General features: G+C 37.8%; 1 protein-coding gene across 4 annotated transcripts in view; it reads right to left on the bottom strand.

Moving 5' to 3' along the window:
- Positions 1-791: 791 nt before the first annotated feature.
- LOC143282212 (uncharacterized) overlaps positions 792-18,504 on the bottom strand; it is a 28,486-nt gene continuing 10,773 nt past the window's right edge. For 3 of the 4 annotated variants that reach the window (XM_076587817.1, XM_076587823.1, XM_076587830.1), the window contains exons 3-6: positions 11,177-13,216; positions 9,586-9,713; positions 7,185-7,244; positions 792-4,858 (exon numbers count right to left, since the gene is read on the bottom strand). In XM_076587817.1, the coding sequence (XP_076443932.1) occupies positions 4,829-4,858; positions 7,185-7,244; positions 9,586-9,713; positions 11,177-13,216 (2,258 nt within the window). In that variant the 3' untranslated portion in view covers positions 792-4,828. The remainder of the gene's footprint in view (positions 4,859-7,184; positions 7,245-9,585; positions 9,714-11,176; positions 13,217-18,504) is intronic. The other variant, XM_076587835.1, reaches the window with a different exon arrangement.

Below are 18,504 nucleotides of genomic sequence, written 5' to 3'. Positions count from 1 at the left end.
ATAATATCCACAAATGAAACACAAATTCATTATAACTTTTTTTCCCCCCCAAAAAATGACAGTAAGCTGTTTAATCATGAGGCCAGACAGAAAACAGTGATCTATGGCCAGTCTTTGGGAGAAAAACTAAACTTCAACAGAAAATAAGCACACACTGACATGGAATCAAAATCACGCAAGAAATATTCCACAGCAACAACAAAAAAAGAAAAAAAAGAAAAAAAAAAGACCCAAGCCATTTGCTCTTGCACATAGTACATGTACAGACCAGGAGATTTCTTTGAACATTTTGGTTTGCCTGCTTGCTAGCAGATTGGAGGTTATGTCCCTTTATCATGTGGCTAAAGATACTGTTCCCCAATATTCAAATAAAATAATCTGCACCTTATTTAGGCTGTTTTGTTTTGTTGTATTTTTCATTTCAAGACCAACGAACGAAGCATATGGTGATAATCTGAACCTAAAGCTGATAATGTTGTTAAATTAGGTGTTAATGAAAACAGTTTATTGTAGAAACTTAAAAAAGATTTATGGTTGTGTGAGAAAAAAAATTGCACAACCAAGTTGTCATTAACAACAACAAAAAAAAGCCCAAACAAAATCACATTCGGCAGCTTTTAATATGGTGTTACTAGAAACTTATGACATACTGAGCAACAGCATCTAATTTCTATGTATCCTAATTGCTACTGTATCTGTGTTTGTGTATGATTTTCGATTTATGTTCTTATCTTATGATGTACTATTCTCCCCCCCCCCCCCCCGACCCCACCCCCCCTTGTGATCCCCAGTATACTTGGTAATAAAGATATATTCTATTCTCTATTCACTATTTCAGCACACTCAGGGAGAAAACCAAAATAGACTTAAGAGAAACACAAACAATCTTGTACAGAGCCTGTCCCTTTGCACAAATTCCATTGTAAAGTTGGCGATGGGCATTCACTGGGTACTTCACACTTCATGGGGGTCAAATTTTCTGGAACAACGACTAGAGGATCCAATGCAGTGAATGCTCTCAAGTCCCATTTTTTTGAGAAAGAAATAGCTGTAACACTAACAGTGACAGTCATTATGAACATCAGTGTAGGTAAACTGTGAACAAAGCCTTTTAGTTTAATGTTGAATGTGTTGAAAACAGTTGCTGAAAATCATCAAACAGGAAAAAGAAAAAAAAGCTTGTGAATGGAAATGATGGAAACGAACAGAATGAGTCAGAAAATATCCACATTTCTCCAAATCAGTTTTTGACAGAACAGCCTAGACAGAAAGGGACAAAGAGATGAGTAGGACAGAAGGTTAGAAAACATATAGAAAGTCTTAATTTTAATGTTTCAGAGAAAGTCTTCATTTTTATATCCTTCAATGTCAGGACTTCCTTTCCATATTCTTCATGACTTCATATTCTTCATTTTCTAGACTTAATATTTTCATATTCATTTTCAAGACTTCTTTTAATTTACATCCAGTGAAATTTCTTCAAAGTACACAAGTCATTTTCACTGTAATGGATTGATATTGAGTGGGAAAATGTGTTGACCAGTTGGTCCAATGTCCCAATTCATCACAAAGTGAAGAGGACAAATATGATTACATTTGTGTGGGTCAGTACATTTGTCCTGCTGTTGTTCATGTGGATGTAAAACCATGATAATGTACTAGCTGGGCATTTCTACATGCATAAGAAGTCTCTTGTTAAATTGGTGACATCAGTAGAATAGAATAGAATGTCTTTATTACCAAGTGTACCACGGTCACAAGGAATATTGGGGGGGCAGTACATAACAAGGTACGAACATAAATCTAAAATCATACACAAACACAGATACAGTAGAAATTAGGATACATACAAGTGCATATCAATATAAAAACTTGTGCACACCCACACACACACATGCGCACAACTCTCTCTCTCTCTCTCACACACACACACGTTTGAACAGAAGCTGCATATTACATGTGGATGGGGCTGATGACTAGATAAGAGTATAAGATCTGTTTCATGGCAAGCTGGTACTGACTTGGATATCTGAATCTCCAGGGACAGACCTAACATTCTCTGCAAACATTTTAACCAGATGAGTGCCTATAAGATGTCAGCTGACTTCATACAAAAAGTGTTGCCATAGTAGCTATAAGACGTTCACTGACGTCCTGCATATGCTCCAATTTTTCCTTCATTGGAGTTTGGTTCAGTTCACATAAACAGACTCTGAATGGTCATTTTGATGTGTCTGGATTATAATAATACTATTCAAATGAGTATACATCAGGTAGAAAACCCCTTTCTACTCGATAATGATTTGCTAACTGGACCACGTGAACGTGCATAGAAAGGAGGATGCATCATATCCCCCCCCCAAAAAAAAATGGCGTTGAAAACTTCGTCCAGTGAAGGAAAAGGTCCCAGTCAGCGGATTTACACAATTCTGAAGCTGTGCTTATGATTATCGAGAGCTACAGCGATGGAGAAGGATCTTTCTTGCCTGATGATTGGTTTGAACATGAAAATAAATGACGACAGTGATGAAACTGACAGCCCATTTGATGGTAATTCAGTCTGTCTATCCAATCAGCGTTTTTGAATAAGCGGCGATGACTGACAGAATATTATGACATTTTGTATCGGTGTTCGCAGTACAAAATGTCACACCATAACAATATGTCACATTTGTTCCACGTTGTCGTGTATTCATGTCAACTGTGGGACAATTTGTCACACATGAATAGACCGTTTTCCATTGGGTCTGACTTGTCAGCTGAGTAAAATACAGTTGAAAAGGTGAGTAAACACTGACCACTACCACACAGACACCAAGTGGTAAAAATGTCCGCCTGGGGAGTGGAAGCTCCCGAGTTCCATAACCCAGCGGAGTTAAACCAAAGACTTTAAAACTGGTATACAAGCATAGGTCAGAGACCACTTTGATGTAAATTGCTGATTTTGACTATTTAACAGCTTATTATTGTGTCATTAGTACTACTGTACCTTGTACAATGTAGATGACAGTCAGTGAAAATGACCAGTGGTCACTTTGACTTTAAAAATCTAATTTTGACTCTTCACAGCTTATTTCTGTCATCAGGAAATTGGTGCACCTTGCATAATGCAGATGACAAGTGGTTAGTGCCATCGACCAGTGGTCACTTTGATGTAAATTGCAGGTTTTGACTATATAACAGCTTATTAGTGTCTCCTGTGTGCTGCTGTACCTTGTAGTTGTACAATGCAGAAAATCAGTGGTCTATGATAGTGACCAGTGATTACTTTGACCTAAAATGTCAGATTTTGACTCTTTGAGAGCTCATTTCTGTCTCCAGAGAATGTTTGTACCTTTAATAGTGCACTGACCGGTGGCCAGTGCCACTGACGAGTGGTCAGTTTGACAAATTTGCAGATTTTGACTATTTAACAACTTATTAAGGTATCCTAAGTACTTCTGTACTTTGTGACATTTTGTACCGTTTTGACATTTTGTACCACAACAGACAACCACCAATGCTCCACGATTTTCATGAAACGCAGGGTTGAATGTGCACTGGACATGAAACACCAGCTTTTTATTTTTAATGCTTTTTGTCACTGAATCAGAGGGATGACTTGTTTGAAGAGGTGGCAAGACAGATGCACAGCAGACTTTTTAATCGGCCCACATGTAACTTGAAGGGAGTGAATGTCATCAAAAATTTCACTCTCTAACTTGCAAAAGCTCTTAGCTGTCAAAAAGCTTGCCAGCTCAGTTTCTGAGAATACGATTGACTTTTTATATTGACTATACCCACATTTGTCATTGTAGGGACAGTGTTTCACTTACATGTCTATAACGAGTTGTGATTTAATTTCTTCTACAGGTATAATCTGACAATGACAAGCTATTTTTAGCTGTATTTTGCTTGTTTTCTTTATGGATGTCATTATGTGGAGGTGGAAATAGACTTTTTGTTGCACAAAAAATATCTTGACTATAAATGCCTGAACAGTTATCTACAATCAAACTAATTTGGAAAAAAGCCCAGATACATAATCTACATTCATTTTCCTTCACAAAAACATTTACTTTCTTTCTGGATCTCCCATAGTTTTTGTGCTAGAAATTTAAAAAACAATCTATTACCCCTGTATCCTCAAAATTCCCTGGCAAGGGGAGAGCACTGTTTTTAAACTTCTCTGGCACTCAACTGGTTAAAACAAAATGCTAACTATTGAAACAAGACACTCGAGTAATGATGTGATTGCACTTGATTTTTTGTATGACACATCGACATCTCATGCAAACTTTCTACTCTTTATCTCAAAATCTAAATGTGCACTGCTATGTAAAACAACATCATCACATACAGCAAACTGGATATCATTAGATCTTTTTTTTTTTCAATGTGGGGTTGGGCATTTACAAGGCATGCGTAGTTTTTAACCTGAAATGGTGGGGTGGGTGTTTACTAGATACTGGGTGTTTACAAGGTGGTTTACAGTATTTTACTGAAAACAGCCCCAGCTCTCACTCTGCAGGGCATCAAAAATGCTTTAAAATGAATAACCAAGTATGACCAAGAAAAATTATCTCGTCATATGACATGTCACATTTAAATGAATAAGTCCCATCAATCCCAACACACATGAAAATACACACACATAACACACTGGGAACACACACATGCAAACACACATACAAATGTATGCAAATGAAAATACAAGGTTCATATGAAATTATGACACAACACAGATTCTTTGTCCAATGAAACTCTTTGAGTGGAATTCTCAGATGCTTAAGTTGCTGATGATGATCAGAATGTATGGTTCCAGTCTGTAAAAGATGATCAAGTCTCTTCAGTACTGATGGAGGTACCTGCCACTGCCCTGTAAACAGAGACAGACTGAAAAAATCTGTAGTCATTGTCTTTTTATAATCTATATCTATCATCACTGCCTCACTACTTTCCATCTACAACTGACAGAAATTGGTTTTGCTTAGAGTCTACTTTTTCAGTCCAGCCTTTCATTAACATCACACACACACACACACATTTATCCGTTATTTATCTTCTTTTTTCTCAACATTTTTTATTCAAAGGTTTACATATAAAGATTTATATACATAATGCAGCAGAACAATACATATTCAAGAATGCAGTAATTCCATAGTTACAGTGAATAGCTCAATCTTGTACTAAATACCTATTTACAAATATAGTGCCCATTTTTGCACAAATTTGGTATGTTCCATAGTTATGTTGAAAATATACTTCTCTACTATATATGCCTGTTTGAGATCTTTAAGAACATTTGTAATGTTGGCTTTACTTTCTTGATTCTACAGTTGTATTTGTATACATAGAATTTACCTATCAATAAAACATGTAAGAAATATCCATCAGTTTTTATTTTGTTATATCCAAAAAATGCCAGTGCATCATTAAGAGTTTTGTCTATCACAGTGTAGACACTTTTCTTTTAGATGTCTTTCAAATTATGTCAAAAAAAAGAAAAAAAGAGGACATGATTACACTCCCATAGATCTTGATGATGTAAATTTGTGTCTTTTTTTATTTTTTATTTTTTTATCCTTGCAGAAATTACAGTTGTTATCTGGGAGTACTCCTTTGTTCATCAGAACAGAATATGTCATAAGAATATGATAATTAACTTTCATCTGGAACCAGTTTAATTCTATCTCTTGAATTTTTCTTTTATCATTGAAATATATTGATCCATTCAAGCTTGTTTAAAAAAAATCAAGTCCCAGTTTTTACAGGCATTTAGTAGTCCTGGTTTTCAAATTAGTACACCGTAGAAATGCTTTGTTCCTTTTGGAGCTTTTATGATTACAAGTTACAGAACAATTTTTATGTTTTATTAAACAGGGTCCATTTTGATTGCTGTTTACAATTCTATATTCTTTCCTTTTAAAAAGCTTTTGACCGAGTCTACACAACCAAAGTATTCCAATACTGGGACTCGAGTATCAATTCTATCTTGAAATTCATGAATATCAAACAAGAGAGACAAGGCTTTCAAGACTCACTTTTGACACGCGCTATATCCAGTAAAGAAATCATGAGACAAAAAAAGATAAAAATAGTTAAAATGGGTCCTGTATTAAATATCAATGAGCTTTGGGAGAAAAAACAACAAAAAACAGGCATGCTAGCAGGATTGTACCAAGGACATACTGTTCAGAAAGAAGTAATGTTATCCCGAGCACTACACTGTATCTGATGTCATTCAACCAAATTAATATTGAAAGCTGTGGTTCTTTTTTTAGTGTGATAACAATATTATTGTATCTGAGGTAATAACACCATTTAAATTGATTGTTTTCTTATCTTAATTATTTAAGAAATTCTTTTAATTTGGCTGTTAAGGAGACGCTGACATCGCCTCAGGCACACCACAACATGTTTAGGTCTGCCTAAACCAGTCTACAGTAGGCTGACCTAAACAGAAAGAAATGATCGATTCAATTTTTATTTTATGTTCATTCCAGTTAATTCAATATCCAAGTAATAACACCATTTAAATCATGTTTTGTTTTTTTACATATGTCAATTATTTAAGAAATTCTTTTAATTTGGCGGTAAAAGAGACTTTGACATCGCCTCAGGCAAAATGCAACATGTATAGATCTGCACAAACCAGTCCGACAACAGGCTGACCGAAACTGAAAGAAACGCTCTATTCAATTTTTTTTTTTATGTTCATTCAAGTTAATTCAATATCCACTCAGAATATACATATGCAGTAAACACATTGATGGGGTAGTTAATGTCACTGTATGTGTTCTGTCCAGAATTTGTATTTCTTTTCTTGTAATTGCGAACAAGAAAAACGATGTTGTGCAGTCTTCCCATAGATAGCCTACATTCTGACAACTGGAAAACAGGATCATGGAATTTTTGGATTGGGATCAAGTGACAAGGAAATAAACAGTTAATGATCTAGAAATACAGGCTAATTAATAAGACTTACAACCTATTATTGGAATGACTGTGAAGATTTTTTTCCCTACTATGTTTAATCAAAATTTGGTATTGTCAGAGTAAGTATATCCCGAAAAAATTAGTTTGTTAAAGTTTACCACACACACAGACAACCGATCCTAAAAATGATTTACTAGATTTTTTAAGCAAACACCTACTCAAGTGAGAAGTATTCAGCCTTTCACAGTTATCAAATCAGTACCTACCCTGTCTCTCTGGTGCCCATGGTAACTAACATCTTGGGATCTGCTGTACTCTCTGGGTCTCTGCAAACAAAAAATTATTATCAGCATCAAACCACTGGGCAGCTCTCTTCTGTAACACAAGTGTCAGATTGATTGCGTTCATGGTCAATTCTTGCAGTTTACACAGCAGTACCAAATCTTAGATTGTAATGTTACAGATTGACTAATAGTTTCTCATGAAGCTTCCCAAATACTTTTCAGAATGAAAGGAAACAAAATGTTTCAAAAGAAAAAAAGAAACAAGTTTTAAGATTCTGCCTTTTACAAGGAAATAATATGCAGTGTATGCTTTGTGGTAATGCAACTGCCTTGGAAGCAAGAGAATCTAAACATTTTAACAAGTACGGTGCCAGAATTTTCTTCCCCTCCATTAAACCTTGAGTGGTGGTCTGACGCCAGTCATTCAGAGGTCCTGTGTATAGCATGCACTTAGTGCATGTAGAAAAAAAACAAAAAAACACAACAACAAAGATTTCCCTGGCAAAATTCTGAAGAAAAAAGTGTAGGTATGGGTAATTGTGAACAGTGTGTAATTACGAACGATTCAAAGAACGCCCCACTTCGAAGCGTTTTTAACAGTTGCATTTTACAATTTAACGTCTGCTTCCACCTTTTCCTAATACCTAAATGAATATCCATTTCAAAGAACCAGTCAAATATCCATTTCAAAGAACCAGTCAAACATCAGTTATTTCTGGCTATTACCACACTATTTCTTTTCTTCGCGCACCACTGCTGACCAAGATTACAAACATACTCTCAAAATCCTAAAATCAAGGGAAGCAAGTTGTTGGACTTGAACTTTGACACAGTTTAAAATAGTTTTATTTGATGGATATGTTGAATGCGCATTACCAGTGCTGAAAGAATTTAAGAAAGCATACTGGTGACAGATTAGAACATCAGTTTTAACAGGAATCTGCAAAATGTTGTCGTTTGCAATTAGGCCATAGGATATTTTGATGTGAGTCTATTTGCGAACGATGCTGTACAGTTACTGAGCACTCTCAAAAGAGTGTGTTTGTGTGCGATGTGGGGTGTATAAGTGTTTAGATGTCTGTTTGTGTGCATGTGTGATCAAAACCAACAATACAACAGTCTAGTGGGATGTTCCAATAATATGTTGTGTCAAATGAGTTAAAGACCTGCTTCTGTTTTAATTGTCTACATGTACCCAAAGCCATTGTTCGCAATTACACTTGCCCATTTGCATTTACCCTAAGACACCCTTGCTATTTCAGATGTCGACAAAACGTTGAAAAGAATGAGCAGATGAACTTTTCCTGGTGCAACCAGTCAGAGAAAGCCTTCAAAAACAAAAGAACTACATTTGACTGTCATATGACATAATTATTATCTTTACTGTACACATGTTGAGCTGGTCGTTTCGACTGGATCGTTTGCAATTACCCATACCTACCCTACACTTTGATAGTAAAACATATACACTTGCAGACAGAAAAAAAAAAGAAAAACAGTGGTGCTGCACTGTAGCGGCTCACTCTCTCCATGCATAGCAACCCAAATTTCACACAGAGCAATCGGCTGAGACAAAATCCAGTTAGGCAGAAAAACAAGACAGGAAGAGAGAAAAAGCTGGCCTGAAGACAAGAGCTAACAGTCTGAACCAAGTGCCCTTTCAGTTCTACATCAGTGAGGAGACCGGTCCTGCTGCAGAAAACTGTATATCATATGTCACCAGCCTTCATGTGCCCCCTTCATGAGGACCATGGTGAGAGAGGATGTGTTGGGCCCCAATGGTCATAAGTCAACTGATATCTCACATGCAACACTATATATATTTTTCTTCAAAGTGCTCCATGGACATCAGTTTGCATGCAACTTAGGAAAAATCCCAAGAACAATGTGCTTTATGTACTTGCATGCAACTGAGGGAAAAAACTAAAGTGGAGTGATGGCCTAGAGGTAACGTGTCCGCCTAGGAAGCGAGAGAATCTGAGCGCGCTGGTTCGAATCACGGCTCAGCCGCCGATATTTTCTCCCCCTCCACTAGACCTTGAGTGGTGGTCTGGACACTAGTCATTAGGATGAGACAATAAACCGAGGTCCGGTGTGCAGCATGCACTTAGCACATGTAAAAGAACCCACGGCAACAGAAGGGTTGCTCCTGGCAAAATTCTGTAGAAAAAATCCACTTCCATTGGAAAAACAAATAAAACTGCACGCAGGAAAAAACACACACACACACAAAAAAGGGTGGCACTGTAGTATAGCGACGTGCTCTCCCTTGGGAGAGCAGCCCGAATTTCACACAGAAATCTGTTGTGATAAAAAAACAAAAACAAAAAAAACACCACCACCACCACCAAAACGTGACGTCCCACTTCCGTCAACAACAAACCTGTGTTCTGTTGTTGTACTTGTCATCATGGTACGCTGTATCTCGACCAGGTCTGTCAACATCACGGCATTCTGTACCTCGGCTGTGCTGCTCTGGCTTTGGGTATCGTTCATTGTCAGCATTTGTTCCTGGAAAATGTCCATTTTTTTTTTTAGGTTTGGAAAGAGACTATTCCTATAAACACAATATATATATATATATATATATATATATATATATATATATATATTCATATTATGTAGTATCCATCACAATAAATAGTTTGATTTCACAAAGAAACAGTTTGAACAAATTTGTCAAAACCATGTGTCATACTCATGCAGTTATAATCTCACCTTGCCTGAAGAATTAACCATCAGATTAAACATTGAGAAGCCACTGCTTATTTGAGTTTTCCACCTTGAAAACATTGTTCTGTAAACATATTTGAAGAATCTTGCCTTGTATGGACATAAAATTTGTACATTCCCCTTAACTGCCTATATGATGAGATAACTCATCAGCGGAAGCATGTACACTTCGCTGCCAATGACGCAATAACTTGTCATCGAAATATTCTGACTTTTCCCTGGGTTTGCATTGAGTTCATTGACAAAAATACAGGTAGCTTTAGCTGGGGGAATCTTTCTAGATTCTATTCATAGCTAGAAACCCCATCTATGTCATGAGGCAGTCCTTTATTTGAATGTTTTAGTTGGGTTACTGCCGCAGTGTTTGCCTGGCTCCTCTCCTCGCTCGCTCAACAAAATGTCGGACACTGTGCTCAAGACATGCGATCGTGGCACACTAAACCAACCAAGATTGCTTTCTTGAGCTGATGCTCAGAAAGAACTGAAGCGTAAACTCGAAGGAGAAGACGGTGATGAACATTTATAGGGTGATTTGATAGAAGATAAAGGGAGAAATGAAGAGACTGACCAAAATATGACGATCAGTGAGTGATGCCAGTTGTACAGCTGTAGAAGTAAACAGAAAGTGACCGAATTATTAGCAGGACACAGTGTGAGTGATTTCCTTGGCACTCAGCCAATGCGGTCTGATGAGAACTGGAAGAAGTGACCATGTGAGAGGGGTGAAGAGGAGACCGACCGAGGGGGCATGGCCCCACATCCATATTATCACTTGGAGAAGTCACAATGCATTGTGTATCTGTCTCTTTTTTTAATTTTTTTATTGTGGTTGTTCTAGTATAATTTGTGTGCGCAGATATTATCCATTTGTCCAGAAAATATGATATTTTAGTGCAAATTACGTGACTAATGTTTGTAATGAACAAGTTGAAAATGTGACCAAAAACAATTTCAAAACAACATCATGTCCCTGAAAATATATGAAAAGATCATGTGTTTTGTATTCCTTATTCATTTACCTTTCAGAAAATATATACTTTTATGGGTCTTTCTCCAATAACAAAGAGCACATAATTTTTTGAAAATATATACCCGTTTTTTTGTGAAAAAACCCTGGCAAATGGATTTCACTTAAATCATTTTTTTTCCTGGCAGCAAAAGGGTAAAAACACAAGATAAACTACTGTATGAAATTACAGAAAGTAGTACATGTACACACAAAAAAAAAATCATCAACTCACGATAGGAATTCCAGTGTCTTGTTTCAGAATTGCATGACCTCCTGTCCGACTGACCCCCAATGTTTCTGTGTCCAGCAGGACTGCGACTGCGACTTCGATGAGCATAACCCCTCCAACCACCTTCTTCCTGATAAGAGTCATGTCTTCTTGCACTGTAATCTTGATGACATCTGTTCCGGCTTCCGGCACTGAAATCCTCATGAGGATGCTTCTCCAGACTTGACCTTGCACTGTAATCTTCCTGATGATGCCACTCCAGGCTTGGCCTTGCACTGTAATCTTCCTGATGATGCCACTCCAGGCTTGGCCTTGCACTGTAATCTTCCTGACGATGTCTCTCCAGGCTTGACCTTCTTGCACTGTAACCTTCCTGATGATGTCTCTCCAGGCTTGACCTTCTTGCACTGTAATCTTCCTGATGATGTCTCTCCAGGCTTGACCTTCTTGCACTGTAACCTTCCTGATGATGTATCTCCAGGCTTGACCTTTTGTGATCTTCCTGATGTCTCTCCAGGCTTGACCTTCTTGCACTGTAATTTTCCTGATGATGTCTCTCCAGGCTTGACCTTCTTGTACTGTAATCTTCCTGATGATGTCTCTCCAGGCTTGACCTTCTTGCACTGTAATCTTCCTGATGATGTCTCTCCAGGCTTGGTCTTCTTGCACTGTAATCCTCCAGAGGATGCATATCTGGGCTTGCTCTTCTTGCACCATAAGCTTCCTGATGATGCCTCTCTGGGCTTAATCTTCTGGCAGGATAATCTCGTCCTGTAGGATTATATATCTGATCACCTTTTAGATAAGAACCAGGTCTCCTCGCTTTAAAACCATCCTGACAATGTCTTACTGGTCCTAAACTATAATTATCCTGTGGATGCCTCTCTGGGATTAAGCTTTTATCATCTTGACGATGCCTCCCAGGGCTTGGTGCTCTTGATGAATAATCTTGTCCTGGAGATATGGGCATCCTCTGTGGAAGTGGTCTTTCCCTAAACTGTTCTGCTCTGTCACATCTGCCAAGTCTTTCCTGTCTGTTGCAGTCTAAAAGTCCTGAGTTCTGTTCAAGTTCTCTCCTCTCCTTGTGGCTAGTGGGGCCAAATATTCTCCCAAACTGTTCTGGTCTGTCAGGTCTGCCTCGTCTTTCTCCACTGTCGGGGTCAATCAGACAGTAGTTCTGTTCACGTCCATTCCAATGCCTCTGGCTAATGGGACTGTGTCTTCCATCACCCTGTTCATGGGAATAGCGCTGATCATACTGGTTTCGTACATTGTCCACAGAGTGCTGCACAGGTTCTCGCTTTGACCACGCTTGATCCCCTTCTCTCAGACTCCTGGTCCAGGTCTCAGAGCTGCCTGAGTGGAAACTATGCAGAGTGTCCCCTTCTGGCCAGCTTTCCATGTGCCCTTGGTCTGGCTGCTGTGGGTAGGAACCAGGTCTTACCATTGGTAGGTAGCTACTCTGATCTGAGGGTCGGCCTTCAGCACTTGTCTGGACTGGTCGTCCTGGGTATCCTTCTGGACCCGATGCTTGTCCACCTTTCCTGGCCATTCCAGGTAGATGAGGTGAAGGGAGTTCTGTGCACCTGGCAGCCAATCTCTGGAATACATGTGCAAAAAGTTCACTGGAATACTGATCCTGAGAGCTGGGCCTCAAGTACTGTGCAGGTGTTCTGTCTGACCATCTTGCTTCTTCCTGGTGAAGCTGGGTGGGTGGACAGAGCTGTGGCCTGCTGTCCCTTGATGGTCCAGCTTGAGGAAAGGTCTGGGCAGGCCAGGCTTGGGGTCTGTTCTCCAGTGTAGAGTGAGGCTCTGTCCATGACTGCTCCATGGAGTGGCTGTTACCAGTCCAGTGAAGCTCTTCTCCTGGAGCCAATTCCCAGTCCTCATCCTCATCTTCATCATCATCTTCATCTTCTTCTGGTACAGGATCTGGTTCGGGTGCCTTTCGTTGTTTACCTTTTTTGCCTTTCTTGCCCCTTTTGTTGCCCTGTTGGGCAGCTTGTTTCCCTTGTCCCTGTTCACCAGCTTGTTCCCCCTTTCCTAGAAAATAGACATAAATAGACACATCATTTGGAGTAAATCTACACCAGTGTACATTGTCAATATCTGAAATTCTATCCGGACACCTTATTGCGTTTTTCAATCAACCACTCTGTTTAGAGCCCAAACAATCATATACACAGCTTAAGCAGCTTTCTAGTGAAAGATCTCTTAGCTACAATGCATTGCTTTCCACTTTCTTTCTCCTTTTTCCTGTTTGCCTGTAAAAAGCTATGACTGAATTTTAAATTTCATACACAAATTTGCTTGGGACATCTTGATTTCTGGCCAATATTTTTTCAAATGTTTTATTGATGCTAAGTACATGCTGTGCACACAGATTATGATTCAACCTCAGTCTGTTGTTGTCTCCTCTGGAAGACTAACACCAGGTATGTCATGTGCAAGAAAGAAGACAATGTAAGTGGGTAGGTACAGCCAAATTTTCAAATTCATAGCAGAAACCTTATATTGCATGCTTGAAAGAGTGCAATGAAGTAAGAAGCCACACCAAATTTCAAAACAATATCTGAAATAGTTTATAGTTTTTCAGATATTAAGTTTTGAATTTTCAAAAAGATTGGTGATTTTAGCAAATCTCACAAAATGGCATTTAGGAACCTGTGTAAAAATGCAACTGACAGTTCCCACAGTCAAAACTCATATATCATATGATAAATATAGTATACACAATGCTTCTGGGTTTTTTCAGTTGGCTGTTAACGCTATTGGCTGAATGTAAGTGTCATAGAACTGGGGGAAATTGCTTATTTTCTGCATGTCCCATCCTGCAGTTTTGATGGTAGCATTACTTAAATGACTGTAACTTAAAAACTAGTTTATTGCATCTACATAAACATTTAAGATATTTACATATTAAGGAAAGACTGCAGACTTACAAGACAGCAAATATTAATCATAAATCTTGATAAAGGACTGTTTTTTTTTAACATAATTATATGAAAAAAAATATACTTGATTCAAGACGACTGGGAATAATGTGCATCATAATTGTTAAAAATAATCACCCTTTTAAATATTTTTCAGGTTTTTTTTCCCAACATGAAATCAAAATCAATATGTATACATCACTTAATGAAACTGCTTTCTTGTTTGCACTTCTTTATCAGTATCAGTGTCAGTAGCTCAAGGAGGCGTCACTGCGTTCGGACAAATCCGTATATATATATGCTACACGACATCTGCCAAGCAGAAGCCTGACCAGCAGTGTAACCCAATGTGTCTAAGTCAGGCCTTGAGAAAAAAAGAGAAAGAAAAGAAAGAAAAAAAGAAAATTAAACAAAGAAGTAAATGAATATTTAAATATGAAAAAAGATACTACTACTACTAGTACTACTAACAATAATATAAAAAAGACAAAAAAAGACAATCATGATAATAAATGATAATAATGATAATAATAATGCACCTCTTTAACTATTAATGAGCACAGCTGATCATACCTTTCATCCAGTTGTAAAGTACAAACATCCAACTGAACTTATGCATGGTCCGTATCAGTGGTGAAGTATGGAAAGGTTGAAAGGAAACAACAGTCTTACAACACAGCATCAAGAAGTACCCCTGGTAGTGTTACTTTGATTAGTTTTTTTAAGTTTATTTTCTCTGTTCATTCAATAAATTGTAGACATCTGTATAACATTTAAAAATCAGAAGCACAAAAGTGCACAAAATCTTGTATTTGTTTCTGCAAAACTATGTGCTAAACATATTGTTTCCACCTTTTCTTCAAGCATGTCCACTTGCTGTGCAATAATTATACAATGAAAGTCTGGTTCTGAAAAAATAAAGACAATGCTCGATCACATCTACTATCAGTTCAGTAGTTACACACATATCCGGGCACACACACATATTATATGACAAACATAAACATGGGTTCTTGCATGTACACAAAAATAGAAAAAACAGTAAAAAGCATGCACACATACAAAAAACATTTGTACATGTATACACTTTTAGGCATACACACACAATTCATGTAGTCTGCATTAAAGTTTACATATAATAGTGAGATACACACACACTAACACAAATTTATGAACCACACACACACACACACACAATGCACAAACACAAACACACACAAACACAATGACACATAAAACACACCACTGGCCCTGTCTCAAACTATAGTATAATTTTAAATTTTGTTATTCGGAATAACAAAACATGAACATATAATTCTTAAACAGGTAAGGCAGACACATCTTGCAAGAATACACATCACACATACATATATTACTCTGAACTGAATACAACTCTGCTGAAGGTAAAATAATCACTTTGTGTAATATATATATATATATATATATATATATATATTACACAAAGTGATTATTATATATATATATGTATATATATTATTATATATATATATATACATATTACACGAACCTATGTGTGTGCGTGTGTTTGTCACTATGTGTGTGTATTGTAAACTCTCTCTAATGTGTGTGTGTGTGTGTGTGTGTGTAAAATAAGAAATAAGAAAACAGAAGTATGTTGTGTGACCACAAATTTGAACAAGACTGATTGAACTTCTCAATGAATAATTCGCCTGCTATTTTAACAGTGTTTTTGGCTGTCTTTCAATGTCACAACAGAAAATGATATAACCACCTAAGATTATGAAACCTATCATTCACATACTTTCAAAATAATTATGTAAACTTGATTTCCATTGAAGTTGTTGATTTCCCCCTGTATTTGAAACATTCTACTGCTTCTCTTCCTCATTTGAAATGCTACTTCTGATTTGACTACTGTAACTGAAACTGTTTTCTTCAATATCTTAAAAAAACAGGACTTCTGCAACCAAATTCACATGACAGAATTAAATATTTGGTCTGACAGGTGCAATAGCCGAGTGGTTTAAGCTTTCAATCTGAGGGTCGCAGGTTCAAATCACGGTAACAGCGCCTGGTGTGTAAAGGGTGGAGATTTTTCCAATCTCCGAGGTCAACATATGTGCAGACCTGCTTGTGCCTGAACCCCCTTCGTGTGTATATGCATGCAGAAGATCAAATATGCATGCTAAAGATCCTGTAACCTATGTCAGTGTTCGGTGGGTTATGCAGACACGAAAATACCCAGCATGCATGAACCACGACAGAGTCATCGGCAAGTCCATGTTGGTCATGTAACGGAAAGAAGAAGAAGAAGAAGTCTGACGGAGCAAAACCTGAACTACGTTGAGCTCTGCGACAAGACTTTTACGAAGCCTGACATTGAAACCACTGATCTAGAAACTAGATCTTGTTTGATCAGTGTGATAGGGTCCCCACTTTTTTTTGTTAAACAGTTGTGCCTCAAATGCTTCTGGGTTATTTTGCATATCATTTAAAAAAATTAAAAAATGAACACTTTAGCACTGGATTCACTGGAAAAGATTTTTTCTTGTTTGGAGAGTGCAGTAGAGCTTCAAGGTACATTTTTGGGCCAAGTTTTTTATAAATTGAAGAAAAGGTATCAAAATGAAAATTAGCCCACATTGAAGTAAAGAACTAGATCTTTTATTTGATAGGTCTATTGTACCCATTGATTGAGAGGCAAAATATCTGCAACCTATTTTTGTCACCAACCCTCACTCAGACCAGAAGCAGACATCTGCAAACTTTTGCTGCGCTGCTGTTTGGACAGTGAAGGGTATCCCACTTCGGGTGTTCAGACTCACGAAAACTCCCTAACACACAAAAATAAAACACCCAGAGGAAAGTGCACAGGTTGCTTTATTTTCTGGTATAGTTTTCAACCTGATGTATGCAGTATGGCACTTGCTATGGTTAAGTAAATAGTGATAAAAATATGGTCTGTCAGCCATTCTTTTACAGCATTACACAGCACCTGGACCTACCTAATGTATATTTCGGAAAAAAGTGCATCAATAGCAGTGGGAAATCTGTCACATGCTTAAAGTTCTTACTGGTACTATCAAAATTGCTGGATGGTTTTAGACAACTAAATAATAATCATCACAGCATTCCCCCCCCCCCCCCCCCCGAACCCCCCTCCTCCCCCACCTACCTCTCTCCCAAAAAGATTTTTTTCTTGTACAACTCATTTCAGAATAACTTATATGATGTTCATTCCAACATTAAGACTGACGTGATACAATCAAATTTATAAAGTATGAAATATGTTTGAATGGTTAATCCGCACTGTACTTTCCATTTCACTTTTTCGACTAAGGTAAATGACTGTATTGTGTTTACTCTTTATCCATACCCATAACCCTCCATCTGTCATAGGATGGAGTCATGAGATGGAGCCAGCACACCACAGAAAAGAAATAGGTGCTGGACTGGTGGGGAATAAGAGAAAGGGCACATGAAACTGCTTACCGTTAACCTGCTCCAATCTGATATTAAGAGAGTGGAAACACTCCTAACATAATTCTGATAAGTGATATATTCCAACACATAGAGCCTTACCTGTTACCATCACCTAACTTTACACCGAATGACCATACAACCTTAAGCCATTTCACTTCTGTCTGCAGATATATATATATATATATATATATATATATCAGCAGTTTAAGGGTAAATGCATTATCAACTGTCCAGACACTCTAAGAAACTCTAGGGAGAGCTGGACAGTACAAGGTCTTCGGAGAAGAAGCCCCCCTCAGTCAATTTTTTCGGCCCATAACTCCTTACACTCTAAGGGGGCCGGGCCACACCCAGGTCATGACTCCCGGATGCCCTTGTATTGTTGCCTTTTTTTTTCTTTTTTTTTTTCCAATGCAAAATGCAAATGGTGACTGCCTTTATTAGTGTTCGAAGCAATATCTCAGCAAAATTTGACTCGACTTTGTTGTGTTTTTTTTGCGTTTTGTAAAGCAAAAAGCTGTTGAGCGTGTCAGTATGGCTGCCAGGATGTACAGTACAAAAGAGGTGGCTTGAACTTTTGATTTTCTGCACAAAGCTGACAATAGCAAATCTTGTTGATCAACTGAAGTCATTCTGGTTATCCTGGTGTTGGTTACATGCTACAAGGTGTATCAGCAGGAGGAAGGGGGCGGTGTTGTGTTAGAAATAGGTATAGAAAGAAAAGTATTTCAGCTTCAAGCCTTCATTTGGGGTTTTTCATTTACTATGAAACCTCCCAGTCAGAGCTTCAAGACAAAATATTGTTTATAGTGAGCTTTTGTATTGTACTATTGTGTGACAGTGTTTGTGGGTGTTTGGGTGAGAGCTTGTGTGTGTGTGTGTGGGGGGGTGGGGGGTGGGGGGTGGGGGTGTGAATGTTTGTGTTTATGTACA

The sequence above is a fragment of the Babylonia areolata genome, chromosome 1 (genome assembly GCF_041734735.1).
Source record: "Babylonia areolata isolate BAREFJ2019XMU chromosome 1, ASM4173473v1, whole genome shotgun sequence".
Lineage (NCBI taxonomy): Eukaryota > Metazoa > Mollusca > Gastropoda > Neogastropoda > Buccinidae > Babylonia > Babylonia areolata.
Note: the sequence above shows the minus strand (reverse complement) of the source record. Positions and strands in the feature narration are given on the sequence as shown.